At 34.0% G+C, this 19559-nt stretch overlaps 1 protein-coding gene and 1 long non-coding RNA gene across 2 annotated transcripts; both read right to left on the reverse strand.

The window, feature by feature from the left end:
• Nucleotides 1-831: 831 nt before the first annotated feature.
• LOC115953658 lies at nt 832-2392 on the reverse strand. Its single transcript, XR_004083756.1, has 2 exons — nt 2284-2392; nt 832-1052 (listed from the first exon to the last, which is right to left on the reverse strand). It is a non-coding gene; the product is annotated as an uncharacterized LOC115953658 (long non-coding RNA).
• Nucleotides 2393-7438: 5046 nt separating this feature from the next.
• On the reverse strand, nt 7439-17982 carry LOC115953776 (ethylene-insensitive protein 2). The gene is made up of 8 exons (XM_031071574.1): nt 17791-17982; nt 15932-16568; nt 15261-15347; nt 14990-15100; nt 14691-14903; nt 11297-11479; nt 8485-11181; nt 7439-8095 (listed from the first exon to the last, which is right to left on the reverse strand). The coding sequence occupies exons 2-8, from the start codon at nt 16178-16180 to the stop codon at nt 7718-7720; spliced, it is 3918 nt and encodes a 1305-aa protein (XP_030927434.1). The 5' UTR covers nt 16181-16568; nt 17791-17982; the 3' UTR covers nt 7439-7717.
• Between the last annotated feature and the right edge of the window lie 1577 nt (nt 17983-19559).

Consider the following 19559-nt stretch of genomic DNA (forward strand, 5'->3'; position numbering starts at 1 on the left):
CCCTCAAATTAATTAGATAATCTTCAGATCATTCATTATTAGAGATGGACCAACATGTCCTATTAACGCGGCTTTTGGAGATCCACATTGACTAATAATGCTATGAGTGAGTAGGTAATATCATATTGTTGGGTCCCTATGGATGATACCCTGTGAAAGAAAGAAACTCATTGGGAAAAGGGGAGCTAGTAGGTAAAACTTGTTCATAATCTATAGAGAGGTAAAAACTTACACGGGAAGGGAAGATTGTTAGGTATACACATGAAAATAAAGCCTCAAACTTATAAGTTTAAGCTTTTTCATAAAATGATGTTCTTATATTTTATATCAACATCTCATTAATTGAAATCTCCTCCAAGATTCTCCAATACAGTTGTTGATGGGGCTTGGAGTTGAGGTACTCGTACTGATATCTAAACATATTAGAAGAAAATGCATGTGTCGGTTTTTTATTTTTTAGGATGGTACATTAAGTTCTTCAATTAAATTCAAATACATAATTGTATTAAATTTAATAATCCTTGAAAAAGAAAATATTGTTTGTATTTTATTGGTCTACGTAACCAGGTATTTGAATTTAATTGGAAAATTTGACACAATGATGCCAAAATAGCTTTTCCTAAATTTTGTCATTTTTCTTGTACCAATCTATCACAACGAGAGCCATGCAATACAATGGAAACAATATTTGATTTTATTGATATTTTAATTTTTTTTGATATATTGATGATTTTACACAAGCACATTACAAATTTAAAATAGTTATATAACACAAATACAACAAAATAGTACTCTTCTAAGTACTACCACCTCCCAAATTTTCACAAGCACATAAGAAATACGAATCTAGACCTGTGGTGGTTTATCATGGGCCGGAGATTGGGCTTGGAATGGAGGAGCTGGAGGCCCATAATACTGAGGAATTGCTTCGCTCCGACCACGGGCCCTACCAAGAAGGTAAAATGCAAGTGCTATGATCAAAATTAACAGTATCACTGGCAATGAAATCACAATTATGTAACCCATTTTCAGGCCCACTCCTTTCTATAATTCTGCATTTTCATGAAAGATACAAATTGCTCAGTCAACAGTTTCCAATTATATCAACATAAATATGGGAAAAAATATATATATTTATATATATATCAACATAAAAATGAAATCAAAAAAGAAATCATAGCTTGTCACTTCATACTTGGGTTATATTTGCATAATTTAAAAAAAAAAAAAATTCTTACAGAGGCAGTAGGCTTTTGGGTATATTTATGTAAGAGCATTGGTAGCAACTTCACTAAAATTTCTTCCTATTTTAAAATAAGAGCTTATTTTTTATATTTTAGCTAACCACTTTTTTCTTTTCACCTCTACCAAATTCCTTATTTTAAACCTTATTTTATTTAAATATTATCCTTTATTATTTCTCACACATTTCAAAACACTCACTTTACTTTATCACAATTACCAAGACACAAGAACAATAAACAATGAGTTTAGGAAATAAACCTTGTTCCCTCAACAGTATTTTAAACCTTTTTTTATTTAAATATTACTCTTTATTATTTCTCACACTTTTCAAAACACTCACTTTACTTTATCACAGTTACCAACAATAAACAATGTGTAACAGTGTTCCCTAAATATAGGAAGCCACTATTCTATAACCCATTTTGGGAGTGAAATAGCCTAAAGCGCATGCAAAATGTTTTTTATTTTTTATTTTTGGTTATTCACCCCTTAATAATAGCCTATTTTAGATAATATGCTACAATGTGCTAATTTCATGAATAGCTATAGTGCAACTTTGACCATGTTTCTTGCATATCCAGATTGACAAGATTGTATTTAGTCTTCCTCCAACATTTCTTTCTTCTAATCTTATGCCAAAATCATCAAGATCTATAAGTTAAATACAATTCTTACATGAAAGTAATATTCATTATTAAAAAACAGCAAAAAAAAAAAAGGAGACAAAACAAAACCTTTCATGAATAGTACATCTAATGGAAGAACTTTTCTGTGGGCTTATTTTGTCGAGGTGTTTTCAACTACACACTAATTTCAGCTAGAAGCCAGTGTTATCAAAAAGATAAACCAACGTTATTGTTACACTATAAGTCTATATAACTCAAAAACCAAAAACTAAACATTAATAAAATAAAAGTTCCAATCCAAGCAGCTCTCGAAGATAATCAAAGCACCAAAAAACAAAAAAAGTCAGAATAGAAATTTAGCTCTAGATTATGTATAGTAAATAATTAGACACTGAATTTAATTGGTACTTACCTTTTGGTAACCCAGAGCTACGCAATAAAACGCAGGCTTTCAAGGTTCAAACCAAACCAAGGTAGCAAAAGAAAATGAGAGATTATAATCAATCACAATGAAATAAGGGACACAAAGGAGAAGGGAAAATAATAAATAATAAAATAAAAAAGTGGGCACAAGAAAAAAATATGATTGGAGATGAGGTGGCGTGTTACAAGTCCTCCAGGTGTCTGATTAGGCATTAAATGGTGATGTGAAAGTTTGAAAGAGAGAGATAAGCATGGTATTCCTACCGACTACATTTGAGTCACACAAATCACAATACTATTTTTCTTATCTAAACTTTTACTGGCTCCCACTATCCATTCATTTTTGTTTTTGGCACAATTACACTCAAGACTTATGTCATGTGTGATGTAAAGCATTTACTTACACACATTTTAGTGTTTTCAGACTAACATATTCAAATCTTTTTACTCTCAATTATCGATTTATTTAAAATGATTTTTTATTTTTGGTAAGATCATTCTACCTTTTGTGCATAAACATATTGTTGATCTTTAATTTAAAATTTTTCATTTTATCTATATGTGGATACCTCCATCATACTTATGTAACTCATCTCTACTCTAACAAAAATATAAAAAAATTGTTAGGGTTAATTAATTTAGAGTGTTGACAAACCCGTATCTAAAACTTTATTCATGTAATTGAGTTGTAGTTTTAGGGTCTGTTTGGATAGAACTTATTTTGCTGAAACTTAAAACTGAAAACTGAAAACACTGTAGTAAAATAATTTTTAAATGTGTGAATAGTATCGTGGGACCCATTTTTAATGAAAAAGTTGCTGAAAAGTGTAATTTGTGGGTCCATAAACAGTGCACAAATGCACTGTTCACGAACAAAAAGTCAACAAGTGCGGCTAAAAAAAAAAAAAAAAAACTGAAACGCAGGAAACGCAAAACGTAGACGCAAAAGCTCAATACAAACACACACTTGGTGTCTAGATGTGCGTGTTGAAGATCTACGGTGAAGACACAAGAAATCAACTCACAAAGACAAGTTTTTGCTACCTCAAATGTAGTTGGATCGATCGAGGTTAAGTAAACCTAGACTCTAATCGACTGATCAAGCTTCAATTTTACAAACTTTTAAGTTTGTGGCCCATGATGACTAAAAAAAACCTAGGAATCTATACACTCGAGTTCCATAATGTATATAAAGTTAAGTCATTAAAAATATAGAGTAAAACCGTGCAAGTTAGGGAAGCTATTACGACATTTGTGCTCTTAGAGTCTTGTATGCATCTCTAGTCTCCCTTGAAGATCCATGCATCGAAAAGATTCACAAAGTAGAAGAGTCTAATAATGTTGGAGCTATGTGTAATCATATGAGTAAGTTTTATTGTAGGTTGCAATATAGGATCGAGTATATTTTGTATTATTGTAACTTTTATTCTATTATAGTGGAAGTTGGTGGTGACTTTCAAACCACCCATTAGGGTTTTGCCCATTATGATCTGTGATCATATCTCTATATTAATTTATTTTCTGTTGCACATTAGTTTTGGTGATATAGTTGTATCAACTATAAACCGAATTGGACCTTGGCATAATCTAACTAATAAATCAACTTGGGTAATTGGTTAATTAACTTAGGGTCTAACTTAACCCTCTCAAAATCATAAAATCTATCAAAGCTAAGTCCTAAAAACTCAATCACAGGTCACATCATTATTTTAATGTAACTGAAAATTATATTACTATTTATAATTTTGTGAAGGATATAAAAATAAGTAGATTAGAAATTTGTATTACCTTGAAAATCAAAACATAATTAAATAAAAGTGACACACATATTGAACAAATTAAAAAAACAAAACAAAAATATATTAGTTAATTATGTAATGGAGATTTAAACTCTAGACAATTCCATTTGAACTTGGCCTAAATTGAAATATAATGCATGTCAACAAGATTTTGTGTTATGTTGCTAATATCAAAAGATTTTCCTTCTTCACTACCTTATTATTTTATAATTCAAAAGTTGGGATTAGGGAATTTGAAACCTGAACATCTTCGTTGGAAATACTAAAAAGTATCAATTGAACTACAAGATTCATGACGCTTCTTTACTACCTCCAACCAATATGAAGTGGGCACTTTTTACTCAATTTCTTGTCCACTCCTTAATGATTCTAAGCAATAAGTATATGGTGTTATTCTCCTTATGTAAGTGAACAAGATGTATGCATCCCATATTTGTTTTGGCCTAAAGTTGACCAAAAACCCATTAAAAAAATGATATTTTTTTCTAACTTTTAGAGCCAATCAAGTTGCTAAAATTCCTTCTTTCTCACCCAAAAAAAAAAAAAAAAAAAGTTGCTGAAATTGGTCCAGGGTACACGCAAGGTGAAGTTTTTGGGGGGGGGGGGGGGGGGTGGGGAAGAGAGAATTTGTATTTCAAACTTTGTAAATGTAGTTAATTCCATCGCAAATGGGGTTTATTTTGAGTTTGGAGTATCTTATTGTAGCACTGTCAGATTAATCTACGAGATTATAAAATTTCTGTCTATCAAAAAAATATTATAAAATTGCTAAGGATTCCATTAATGCATAATATCTAAGACCACAACCAAATAAAGCATTACTAGTCAAAAAATAATAATAATATCAGAATATTAAAATTTCTCCATTCATTAACATTTCCAAAAACCAAGTAACAATACATGTGAAACTCATTAGCAGTTTATCTTTGTGGATGGAAGATGATTCTCCACAACTCAATAATGTACTCTTAGAAGAATATGGTTAATCTTTTTAATGATATTTCAGGTTTTCTTCTAAAAAATTTCCCTCAACTGTCAACCTACATTATTCTTTACAAACCATTTGAATTTAATACATGTCCAAAAGACACCCTCAAATATTTAGAAACGAAACCCTTAACATGGAATACTCCAAACTCAAATAAACACCATTAGAGATGAAATGAACTTCATATATGAAGTTTGAAAATATAAATTCCATAACAATTTTTTTTTATTTCCAAAACTTCAACACATCGGCGTGTGTACCAATTTCAGACATTTTTTTTAAAATGATAATTCAATTTCAAAAAACTTAATCAGTTCCAAAATGACAATATGATTAAAAAAGATGAAGATAATGTGATTTTCTGACTGATTAATATTTGCAAAATCTTTGATTCAAGGGCTAAAATGAAATGCTTTGGACTTGTTTTGAGAAAAATCTTATGATTTTCTGTTTGGGGTAATGTCTAAGCAGAGGTAGGTGACAGAAGCATAATGAAGTTAACCACAGTTAGACAAAGTGCTATTTTTCAAACCACGAATAAACAATGTATAAAACTTTCCCAAGCTACATATGAATTAAGTGTATGTTGTTTCGCATCGCCATCCTCCTGGTTAGTGCGATCTCTTGCATTCTCTTAAAACTTTTAAATTTTATGATTATAATGCAACACAGTTGAACCTCATTGCAATGTCTGGTCTTCCCCTAGAGTCTTTTCCACATAAACAAACAAAACATTAACAGGAAAAAACAAAAGTATCTATCCAAAAATAAAAATGAGAGGAAGTACGTAGGATTGCATTGTACTCGATATGGGCTTTTTCTCAACACCATAGTTGGTATAAATGAAGTTCAATAAACGTTTCAAAATTTTTGAATAAAAATTAAAATGAAAAAACATAAGCAGAAATGAAAATTTTAAGATTAAAAAGACAGGTTCATTTAATAGATAATTTCTTTTTAACATATTCCAAATTTAATAGCATCTTTATATTATCATAATATACTTCTGTAAGATATTATTTGAGAATAATTATATCCTCAATTTTTTATCTTGTTTTCATGCAAAAAAAGTTCATATTTATTTTCACACATTATTATTAAAATAATCTGAAATTTTATCGAACTCTAACTTCTCCCCGTGTGCGGTTAAATCTACATTTTTTTTTTTTTATCTAAGATAAAAATTCTACTTTAACTTAATTCAAGTATATATATGTTTGAAACTTCCTCTTAAAAATTTGAGCCCCAACTCGTCCCTCCCCCATTTCACAAGAACTTATACTTGCAACATGATCATCACGACAAAAATGCACAGTGGTTAAATCTACATGTATTAAGTTTACTGCAGTATTTGAAAATTGGAGAAAAATTTAACAAGAGGAACATACACAAACTAAATTTTAGAAAGTTAGAAGTAAAAGACTAGAAGTCACTTGTTTTATAAATCTAGCATGTGATTAACATGTTACATTGCATGTGATAAATGTAAATTAGTTATAGATGATGTCAGTACCATGTACCAACAACAAATTCCTAAACTATAAATATCCATTTACAATTTTAATACATGCATAATTTAGATTGAAAGTGATTTAAATTTTTCATATTTGAGTTTGAATTGAGGGGTAAATTCCCTCTCTTTCTCTACCTCTCTCTGTCTCTGTCTGTGTCTCTCTAGGGCAGGCTTGCATTGCTTAACACGATAAAAAAATTATAATACCAATAAGAATTTTAAAATTTTACTCAAATTAAAATAATTTGTACAAAACATAATACATATAATACTTTAATACTTTTTTGAAAAATAGTTAAAATACTCATTTTCCAAAGTATTTGGATTTCATTTAATAACATGAGCCTTTCAAAAAAAATTGAAAACTCAATACATATTTATAATATATGATATAATTTAGCATATACGATTTTCATCTAAATTGATTTAAAAGAAAATTCCTCCAACCCACCACGAGTATAATTACCAAAATTAACATCCACATGTACCTTTTAAGTTACATACATACATGACGTATTTAAATCACGTGATGTAGTTTGACGACTTACTAAGTTATCGGAACAAAATATATACAAAGGTGGTGACTATTTAAACTGTAATAAACAGAAAGAATCAAATGATCACATATCGCAAAGAAAACCATATACTTGCATATTTAGAACTATGCTTAGCTTAGCACTACATAGAGCAGTGTTGTAAAACCTTCCCAAAGGAACTGACTTGACACCCTCCACGCATTGAGATGGTAACCTTAACTAGCAACTAGTGAAATCTGTATTGGCACTTTTAAGCATGCATGGATTTGACTCGTTAGAGGAAGTGATGAAGTACCCAAACAACGCAATTGCGATAAACAATTTTCTACCTTTCTTCTCACCATTTTCATTAATTCTGCTGCAATAACATATCCAGTAATTCTTATCCTATGTATATGTAAAATACATGGAAATAAAATTTGCAGCAAAAACTTTGATACACATTGAGAGAGAGAGAGAGAGAAAGAGAGAGAGAGAGAGGGAGAGACCTCTAACAACTGAGGACAGAGCTGATCAGGAGCATGAGCTGCTTCCCAAAATCAAGCAACCCAATAATCACTGAACCTGTTGGAAACTGAGGGCGGGAGCTACAAGATATATGGGGAAGATGTAGGAACCTTACGTGGCCCAGACCCCTCATGAGCACCAACAGATTTGTTAGATAAACGACGCTTGTAGCGTTTTAGGACAGATGCAAGATTTTCTTTACCCTTTGGGAAAGCCACATCACCAGCTGCAGTGCCTGTTCTGCCCTTTCTACAAGAGATTGCAATCTCTACATCCTTGATTATATCTAAGACCATCACTGCAGTTGTGCATTTCCCCCTGCCCGGTTTTGAAGCAGGGGGTAGCATTCCATTTGAAACAGGTGGACTTGACCTCTGCTGGTACGCCTCAGGGATATGAAGGCAGAAGCATGGGGTCATTGGAGAACGAGGTTTTGAAAATGCTGGATCAATTATCCCCTATCCATAAAAAGATATCACTAAGTCACCAAAAACTAAAAGGATTTGATTTAAAAAAAGAAAACAGAAACAAAAAACAAAACAAAACAAAACAATTTAAGAGTAGGCATTTCTTGTGCATTGCAAGGCCCTTTATGATTCTTGTAATCATTCTTTGAAAAACGGTGCAAAACTCTGTAACAAATGAACTTTAACAAGATACCCCTAAAACTACAGCACAATATTATCATGCAGCACTACCCCACTAATGATATTCAGCACATCATCATTTTTCTTATTGGTCAACAACAGGCAACCAAGACAATGATCTTACCGCAGAGACCATGACTAACAGAAACAAGTGATGCTCACAAACACTTGCATCATAAAAGTGAAAAATAATTATTTACCTGAAGACGGTTTAATACGTATGTATATTTGCCCCACAGCTCTGGCCGGCTTTCCATGAGTGACAGGTCAAGAATCCGGTGGATGCACCACACCCCAAAGCTCACTATCAAATCTAATCTCCAAACACAGCCCTCCCCACAATGAGGAACAGAGGAAATCAAAAAGTTGTTTAAACCTGCATCACTATTCCTCATGGCAGAACCAGACTTCCTATCAGAAGAATACTGAGGCTCACCTATTTGAACCCCCCGATTCATCTCTCTAGTTTCGGCTTCATAAAGAAATTTCTCTCTTGCGGCCACTCGGTCAATTAGATCCTCATCAGCCCCATCATTTTGTTTAAATAACCAATCAGATCCTTCCAATTTCAATAGCTTCACAATACAATGTCTGAAAGACTGAAGAAGTTTGGCCTCTGAATCCACAGTAGAAGTAGCTTCTTGAGTAATTGAACTTGACCTACTTCTAACTCCTTCACTCCCAACAGTAAGATTTTTGTCAGCTACACCAAACTGCTCAAAAGGTTGTCTAGACCAGAGGGATCTGGAACTAGAATTCAACTGTGAAGAGAAACCATCTCTGTAAACTTTTGTTGGAGAGAGTTCATCAAATACCAAAGGAGCTCCTGTTCTTGATCCAGAATTTGGATATAAGGACTGTTCATAAACTGTTCTACTAACAGAGGGTCCATATTGAATAGGATTGTCCCATTGTGCACCCTTATCAGACATGTGTAAGTCCCGTTGAGGGACAGAGTATCCTGACATGTCTGGCAAGCTATGGTATTTCTTCGTGTTGGCTGAACTTACAACAGTATCAGCAGGTCCAGAAGAGCAAGGATCATAATACGATCTTTCGCATTGCAACTGACTCTCTCTGGATATTGCCGGATTCTGGAAACTAGAGTTATGACTAGAGCTTAACCCATTTTGCAACTTTTGCCCTAAAGCAAAAGCCATCGAATCTCTACTATAGCTTGTGACACCCAATGGTGGGGATCTCAAAGCTGTTGACTCCATTTGACTATTCAAGTGATCAGAGTTTCTGTCTATAGCCATTCGATAGGATGCAAGCTGATAACCATGTACTGTAGCGGGCTGATAATCCAAACTTTCAACGGAAGGTAGATTGCGCACACTAGAATAGCGCCTCTCGCTGGAGTCTGGGACATTGCGGCTTGAATTCTGAACATATGCATCCAACAACTGCACATGGTTGGACCACATTGAGGAAGATCCCCTTTGAACCCCATATGCCGACTCTGTACTCCTTTGCACATTCTGCTGCTTGGGAGAGTTGTATAAACTTGAGTTGCTTAAATGATCAGATCCCCTGCCTCCCACCGATGTGAAGTATCCAGAAAATTCCTGTGCAGTGGTATCCACTTTCAGTGATGAAGAGGAAGGCTTGGAATCCACTCCCAGCAAAACATCCAGTTTCTTAGTCTTTGCTTCTTGAGTAGTTTGCCCATGGAAATCAAACAGTTGTCCCCAAAACTCATCAAGAACTCCAGCTAGCTGACGCCTTGCAGCACGTCCTAATCCTGCTAATCTTGAAAGACTTCCAGTACCACTTCCTCCTTCATCACCTCTCCCACTGAGACTCCTAAATGATCCTGGACCCTCAGATGTCAAAGATTGTGTGCTCCCAGAAACCCCTTTACCTGATTCATCATGTTCCCAAGCATCTGCCTCATCATCATCTTTTTCAGTTTGTAGATCTCCCTCCATTCCCAGAATCTTCTCAACAGGGTCCATTGATTCTGACTTCACACTTCTAGTGTCTAGCAATTTAACATCAGAAAGCACATTAGGAACAACTGAGACAGGGACTGACTCTACCGCCACTGGCATTTCCTCCACACATGTGAGGGAGCTAGTAAATGTAGAATTGGAATGATTTTCCTCTACAGTAGTCAACTGATGCCTGTGATCAGGCTCCGTAATAGTTTCAGGCAAGTTGATACGAGGATCTGCAACTAGTCCATCTGAATGACTCTCCAAACCCTTGCTCTGTGCCAGTGATGGTTCCTGCTTCTGAATGGGTGCCTCGCCGTGATAAGCACTTCCAGTTAAATCAGATTCTTCTCTCTCGGTGGATGTATCAGGTACAGCCTTTGGCACGTCCCAATCCCACGCCTGAGCATCTAATCTAGCACTAGCAGATTTTAATGGGGTGGCTAATAGCCAAAGCATCAAACAAAGTGATGCACAAGCAGTGACAAGAAGAACTACATATGAGAGAGATATACTGCTTCCCATATTCCACTTCAAATTACTTACCCAATCACTATTCCCAAATATCATTTCTACCACAAATATAAGCTTCAAGCCTAGCATCCCAATAAATGTGACAATGGCTAAAAACTCCACAATCTGAGAAATTTTGTAGACACCCATTATTGATCTTGATGCAGCAACACGGAAAAGGGGGATCACAGAAGATGGAAGCAGTAAAGCTACCATCACCTGTGTGAATATAAGTAGTTGATACATCCCTTCAGCTCCTAAACTCCACACACAGTAAAGGGCAGGAACAATGGCAATAACTCTGATTGTAACACAATGAAGCCAACCAGGAATATCCAACTTCAAGAAATCATGCAAAACTACTCGTCCACATAGACTCCAAGTTAATGACGTGATTTGATTTGAGAAAAACAGAACAAATAGATAGACAAAGGGGCTCATAAACACCTGTAATGATAATATGGAAAATTAAACCTGATCAGTATCTATCACTTGATTCTGAACAGTATCTTCTAGTGATACTCATCATAACAATTGCATATAAAAAAATTAAAATTTTAACCTGTTCCATTAGTGTCATTGCATCCTGAAAAGTAAGCATAACAAGGCCGGAACTGTTAAAGACAGATGCTGCTGAGATCATCAGCACATAATTCACCACATAAATACCACTGAACACGCCGAAGATGGCAAAAAAATGGTTATGACACAAAGCATCCTTGGAAATGTTTGGTGATCCCAGATGCTGCAGGAACATAACACAGAGCAAAGTCTCAGAAATTTAACAAGCACATCTCGAATGTAAGATCAGCATTGTTGCAGTCAGATTTTTTTTTGGTGGGTGGGGAAATTAGTCATATGAGTTTACATGTACAGTAAAGAAGATTATAAGGGATGACCAAGTTATGAAAATATTCTTTGGCATGTGTGTATCAACATGAACAAATGACTAAAGATAATCTATTCTGGAGAATATTTCCAAATTATATTTTAAATAACATATACCAATTAAAGGAAGAGAATGAATCCCAAGCATGTTGCACTTCTAAGTTATTTCAAACAGGACATGGACTACCCAGTATGATGCACTAAAAGTGTAGTAAAGTAAGATTACAAGATAAAAGCATTCAGAAAAACATTTATGGTACAATGTGTGCAATAATAGAATAGTCCAGCATTGATAGTAATAAGAACAGCCAATGCACCAGAAGAAACCATGTCAATGGTTTATTTAAAATTGCAATTTCCTGAAGTTCATCCATAGAAAATAACTGGCATACAATGAATAAGCAACATTAATAGAAATTTCTTATATAAATAATTTACAACCAAGAGTGATATCCACTAAAGTTTTATCTCTAAATTCACAATGAGAACAATAATGTTCAATCTTCCCCAATGAAACAAACTTGTGTATCTTCCTCTACCAAAAAATTCTGTAATTAATCTTTAGCCATTTAAATCTATTTCAAGAAAGTCTTATCAAGAAGATGATCCCTGTACCCTGTGCCACTCCAAAATTCAATGAGTCAACTTTCTGCAAGCATGTATTACACAGAGGCACTAGCATTACTGACTACAAACCCTAACAAAGGGCAGAGATAGTAATAAAATAATCCACCTAAAGTGCAGTGTACTTAGAATATACAAGGATATCCGTGATGCGGGAAGCAAGAAAAATTTTATTTTAATTTACTTTTATTTAATTGTGAAGTCAATTGTATTTTTATAGGTCAATTGGATTTTATTTTAGGCCTTATTAGTTAATTAGGTTTTTAGTATTTCATTTAATTTCCTAGAGTCAACGGTATTTTTATAATTCAATCAATTTGTTTTAGAATTAGGGTTTCTAAATCTAGTAGTCTATATAAGCAGGCTATTGTACTTCTATTTGGAAACAAGTTTATCACGAATAAAATTTCTCAGGGAATTATTCCAATGGTCTGGTGTGGACTCCTACGCTATCTGTCTTTCTTCTTCTTCTTCTTTTTTCCTTTTTCTTTTTCTGTTCTTAAATTTTGTTATTGCATCCATTTTGATTTATTCCTGCTTCAAATTTGGTATCAGGTTTTGTTTTTCTAAATCAATCTCCTATCCCAATTGTCAGGACATGAGGCCTATCTCAGCGTGTATTCTTTTCCAACTATGTGAGGTTACAATAAATTCATTGTACTTGCCCTCAACATTACTTCCATCTTTTATCAATTGTTAAACTACTTAAGAGTCAGCTACTACTACATTTCCAGCATTTCCAGTCTCATGTTCATGAGGGCCTGTATTGATCATCTAACTTAACCTCCTTTAACAAAGATTGAGATTGACTCTAAAAGATAAGGTTCTCTAAGCCAATATGGACACATACATATTGCTATGGAGTGCAATTTAGAACTCATACCATCATATGGTATGTCCCATCTGGTATGTCCCATATCAGAATCTTATAGCCTATCTGAACTCTAGTTGTGCCCTTTCTGCCACATAAAGACCTGTTTTAGATCCTTTACCCAGCACAAACACAGTGCTAACTAGAATTTAAGCCCTCATTGCAAATAAAATTATGTATTAACTAAGGTGATCACAAGCATAGCCAGTGCCCTAAGAAAGCTGTACCCTAAAAAATGGTTACAGGTTCCTCTCACACTGAAAAAATTACACTTTCTTAACTCTGGTATCAAGTGTATGATTTAATGATTTCTACCGTACAATGAAGTAGAAGGTGTTCGGCAAATTCCCTGCTATTCTTACACATACAACACTTGTCGATGATCTATATGCTATGCTTCCAAAGACGATCCACTGTCAAAACGTTATCCCACACTGCTGCCCAGGAAAAAAAAAAAAAAGAAACCTTTCAAGGCACCTTGACACCCCATAGCTCATGCATCCCCTCCAACATGGGTATTAGTACGGGGGTACAACATTTCTTGGAAAACTAGGGTACTGACATGTCTGGGGTACGGCAATTAATTAATAATTTTTTTAGGTATATTTTATATATTTTTAGACATAATATGTTTATTTTCAGTTTTAAAATTAACAACAATAAAATGCTTGAAAACATATCTAAAATTAATTAAAAGGCAATAATAAATAGCAAATAAGCACAATGACACGCATAAAATGTTGTCTTAAGTACAAACCAAGAATTCAAATAAACTGAACATCTAAGTTGCACAGGTACCCACATGGGTATGGGTACGGTACTGGTACGTGGCCATTTTAGCTGTGTCCATGCAACATAGCTTTGGACGCCCCATAACTCATGCATCCCATCCATCCTGCAAGGGAGAACATACCATCCCACACAATCTACTAAGTGAAATTTTCTAATGTCCCCCATGATTAGCTATACCTATGGTCCTATTTAGCCTTCTGGTCTTATCTGACACATCAGAAATGGACATGTTGGATACCATTAACAAGTCAAGAGTGCTGGCCAAACATGTTTTGACATGGAAATATTAACATTGGATTCTTAGGATTTTGCAATTATATCAGATGCGTCACATCCTAGCGAATACCTTGTTAACAATCCAAGCTCAAATCTTACACCGGTCAAACTCAACAGAAGAAGACAAGCACTCTAACTTAAGTGAACGTGCATGCATGCCCATAACTCCAAGCTAACATTGTTGACAAAAGTCAAGGCTTGTATCAAAAGGCAAAAACAAGATTCAATGTTCAGACTGTGGCAACGAGGAATCCCTCACTTAGGCATTAGTGAAACACAAAGTTTCTGAAGCCAAGCATTGTCCAAGTTTAACCTCAAAGCTATAATGGCAGTCAATCTAAAGGAAATATGAAAATCCAATTTTTTTCAAATACCAGTAAGATATTTTGAAAAATGAATAGGTGCCGATGTGTGTATGCAGATTTGATACATTATGTGAGGGGAAAAAACAGACAATGTGTATAGTTACAGGCAGATAAAAGCAGAGTATAGAAGGCAGAAATACCTGTACAATAGAGGAATGAAGAAAAAAATTATGAGGCATGATACTTGCCCCAAGAAGACTCATCAGTGCAAATGCACTCTCCCCACTTGAAATTGTTAGCATCCCATTCATTGAAGGTGAGATTTCTGGTTGACTAATGAGTACTCCAAGAACAATAAAAAGAAAAATAAAGCCTGACATGCATATGCATAGGAACTTTACTTTGCAGTTCTCCTACAAAATCAAAAATGGTAAAATTATACATCATAATGCAATGCGAAACAACCTTCCCAAAAGGGTATGCAATTGATCACACTTACCAAAAGGATTGCAAAAGGTGGAAATAAAACAGCATTGACAGCAGTCAAAAAGACACAAGTGAACAAGTCCCACCCAAAAAGAAGATTAAGTCCATGTGCAAGGCCCAAGATCTGGTCAATTCAGTGTAACCTTATGTTAGGTATAAAGCAAAACAGGTATTAAATAATGAAAAACACAGATAATAGCTCATGCCTCAGTTCCACCATAATTCAAGAGTTAAACATCCAAAAGAATAAAAAAAAGGCTCAGCAATATTGAATGAGAAATTACCATGGTAAGGTCCAGCGCAATCACAGAAACCTCTGTTTGGACTCCTAAGATTATGCATGTGAACTTATCGTACTCATCACTGCAAATCTATGGCATAACAATTTGGAAAGAAAAAATATTAAAAATTTACTGGCATAACAAGTACACATGCACAGGGAGAAATTGTGCAGTCAGCAACTGTGAGCATTAGTTGTGAATATTTGGGTGGGTGAAGTGTTGGTTGGGGGGGAGGGGAGGGGGGCGCAGCACTTAATAATCTATCAGATAACCAGAACCAAGTAGAAGAAATTTACAACTAAGGTTGTAGCCTGGCATTGCACATAGACCTATGTTCTGAAAACCATATTGTGGACAGATATGTATGTGTATACACCTATTCACCTAACAACCAATCTACCTAAGGACCTACAGATGGAAAAGAGAGGTCTTATAACAACACTGTTGTGTCTTCTTCACATTGCAATTAACGGATCACATTGACAATAGGGTAATAGATAAAATAGATCCATACAAAATTGCAATCATTAATTACTTATTCCATATTTATTTTATAATTTTAAGGGGAAAATTTCTGTAGAGTGACACATTTGAGAACAAGAAAAACAACCATATGTCTAGAGAGAGAGAGAGAGAGAACAATAAAAGTAAAACCCGATAGAGAGAAATGATACCTGAGCAAGATCTCTTCCAGTGACCAAGCCAATCCGAGCCGACAGGTATTGACATAAAATAGCAGCAAAATTGAAAATTAACATTAATACTACCAGCTCAGACCCAAAACGGGCACCACCTTCAACAGTTGCTGCCCACTTCCCAGGGTCAACATATCCAACTGAAACCAGAAGCACAGGTACAACAACAGGAAGTAGCCGATTAATACCATCTGGCAGATGGTAAGAATTAAAATTCTCAGCTTCCATGTTATGGATTGGTACTTTGCACAAAACAGAAGTACCAGGTTTTTTTTTTTTTTTAAAGGTACCAGTATGATACTTAAATCACATGGCTGCTAACCCTGTCTTGAAGAGAGAAAATACAACATCCAAAAGACATTCACAGAGACATTGCAAATTCTGTGATAAATTATAGTTAAACTCAGTAAAGCACAAGCCTAAGCCAAATCTCTGGAGAACATAAATAACGAGTCTGCCAGGCCCTATGGTGCAACTTGCTTGAATCAGACAACACAGCTTCAAATTGCAACTGCTATTCCAACACTAGCTGTGATCTTCAGACACCTTCAACCAAATTCACATGAATGCCACCATTGACTGACGTTGATACCCAATTGAAATTTCTATACACAACCTGAACATAACCAAAAATTTAATCCAATTTATGTTACACTTACACCATTTACTTGAATCAAAGAGTATATAACACACACACTCTCAAACCTAACAAAATTCCACAGGAAAAATTCTGTAAAATGAATCATCTTTTTTCATGCCCCTTGTTTACATCTAATCCTGGCTCTACAAATCAAATCAATTTGCAACCAAAGAGACAAGAAACAGAATCTCAACTTCAAATAAAACAATCAAAACTTTGGGCACCAGCTGTTTAAAAAAGCATTTCGATATTTTCAAGAACGATGCCCAACTGAAGTTACCAAAATTCAAATGCTAACAAGAAAATCATCGCAAATCAGGTTCCATGTGGGTTTTATTCTGGGGGGAAAAAAAGAGCTGAAAAGATTTACAGCTAAAAACGACCTGGTGTAAAATAACAAAACTATTTGATCATTCAGATATAGAAATGACAGAGGAGCACCTTATTCAACATATTAATGTCGCTAACTCGTTCCGTTTTTACAACAACTAAAATGCTCCAGAAAAGTTCATTTTGGCCAACACAAAGGCCTTAATAATCACATTCCTTACAAGCAAATCATAAATCACCGTGGTAATTTTCTATGTATGTTCCAATTTCGTAGGAACTCCAATTCATTTGGAAGTGATAAACCAAGCTTAATTGCCCCAACAGCACAAGATTAGATTAGCTTACCAATGAGGGAAAAAAATTAAATAAATAAGCCCAAAACAACACAAAGCAAATCTTCACTAGATACTTACCTTAAAAACTACTCACTTAGTTATTAACAGCTATAAACATAAGCTTAACAATAAATATAGCAATTAGCAAATCCAACAAAATTCAAAACCCACCCCCAAAAAAAAAAAAAAAAAAAGTGAGAGAGAGAGAGAGAGAAAAACCCCAAGAACCCATTTCAGATCTTCACACAGAAACACTAAAAAGCCAACAAAGACCTCAAATTTCCTAACACAAAAACCTAAATTTTTCCAAAACAAAAAAAAACCCAAAAGCTCCATAGAATCAAAAAGATCAGAAAGCGCCGCCATGGATCTGAGAGTAGAAGAAAAAACTGAAAAAAAGTAGCAAAGGTAGGAACTTGAACGAATACCAAGGATGAAGATGATGATGATATATATAGATAGATAAAGATTGAAATCAAAAAAATCAAAACATGGGGTTCCGTACAGCTAGGGTTTTCGGAAAATGGGTTTACCTTGCTTTCCTATTCTGGGTTTTGCAAAGCTTTTATCTTTCTGTGCCAATCTCTGTCTATCTCTGAAGTCCTACACACTTCACAACTAGTAGTGATTGTAGATCTCAGAAACGCCACGAGTTGGATTTTTTTTTTTCTTTTTCTTATATATAGAGAGAGAGAGAGAGAGTGAGAGAGAGAGAGAGAGAGAAAGAGAACGGCTCAAGTTTTCAGAGAGAGAAAGAGAGAGGAGAGAAAAGAAGAAGGAGATTTATGGGTGGGGATTGAAAAGGGAGAGAGAGAGAGAGAGTGGAAGTGGGGAAAAGTTCCACAAAAAAATGTGTTAAAAGGCTAGAAAGCTCCAAAGATAGTTAACGTTTCATCTACTTTTTCATTTATAGCTCAGCTCACAAGTTACTACTTGCCCATCCCTCTCTCTCTCTCTCACTCATATTATCCTTTCATAACCAAAAAAAAACCTTACTTCTTTCTCTATCTCTCTCCTTTTATGACAAACACAGCTTCTCTTTATTCTCTCTCGTCTTTAATTCTTGATTTTATTTCTTTCTCTTTGCTTGGTTTATGATGGCAAAGTTTCAAGAGATTTTTTTTTTTTTTTTTTTGGTGAGAAAGAAGTTTCAAGAGATTAAACTAGCGATACGTATACAAAATTTTCATAATGTTTTCATAATAAAGTGGTAATAAATTATTATTAGTTCTAATTTTAATCTCTAACTTAAGTTATATATTTCCCGCCGCTCGTAACAATTTGTCACTAAAAATTTATTGCGAAAATATTGTGAAATTAGAATTTTTCTAGAGATTAAACAATAATTGTAAGACATACTCTTTTACACATTCTTTTCCACAATGTTTTTATATGGCTAATTGTGATAATAGAAAAGAAAAAAAGTAAGTTCATGTATGAATAATAAATAATTAATCATAATCTATCACATAAAATAATTACAATAAAAAATTCGGTATAATTTTTTTTTTAAGAACAGTATATGAAAGTATTTTTTTTTTTAAAGTGTAGTGTTTAATGCTTCACTCTTTCTAGAAAAGGAAAAAAAAAAAATCCAATCGGTCATTAAATTGGTGGAGATTGTTAATGAAACTTTGACATAAATACCGTACCTTACCAATTGTACATTTTTTTTTTCGCTAAACACCGATTGTGTAGATCTTTGTATGGGTACAAAAATATGTCAAATCTGTTTTATTTGTAAGAGAGTAAGGTGATTTTATTAATTCAAATCAATCAAGTACAAAGGAATAAAGATCCAAAAGTTTTCAATCTTGAGATTCTTTAAAGCTCTAGAAATTATAAAATTTTCGTAGCAGACCATATCACTTGTTTACCATTTTATTAAAATGGGCAAAACTTAGATATAGTATTTTGGTGCTGTTCTTTAAATTTCTCTCTTAAGATTCTGTCAAGCAAAATTTTTCCTCATGGAAAGGAAGTATATTTTTTAGTTAAGTAACCACGTGGCAAAATCTTAAGAAGAGAATCTAAAAAACAACACCTAAAGTACTGTACCTAAATTTTGTCCTACTAAAAAACTCTCATCTATTTAAAATTATTAAATCAAAAAAATATATATATAAACTAACTACTAACTCAACAATTTTAAACAGGTGAGAGTTTTTTAGTAAAATGGTAAATAAATAACGTAGTCCACCATAAGAACCGTATAATTTATCTCCTAGCTAATGAATATGATAAACCTCTATTTGGCATTCCGTAATTTCGATAGTTTATTTACTAAATATAATAAAAAATA

This window comes from Quercus lobata, chromosome 7, assembly GCF_001633185.2.
Source record: "Quercus lobata isolate SW786 chromosome 7, ValleyOak3.0 Primary Assembly, whole genome shotgun sequence".
Classification (NCBI taxonomy): Eukaryota; Viridiplantae; Streptophyta; class Magnoliopsida; order Fagales; family Fagaceae; genus Quercus; species Quercus lobata.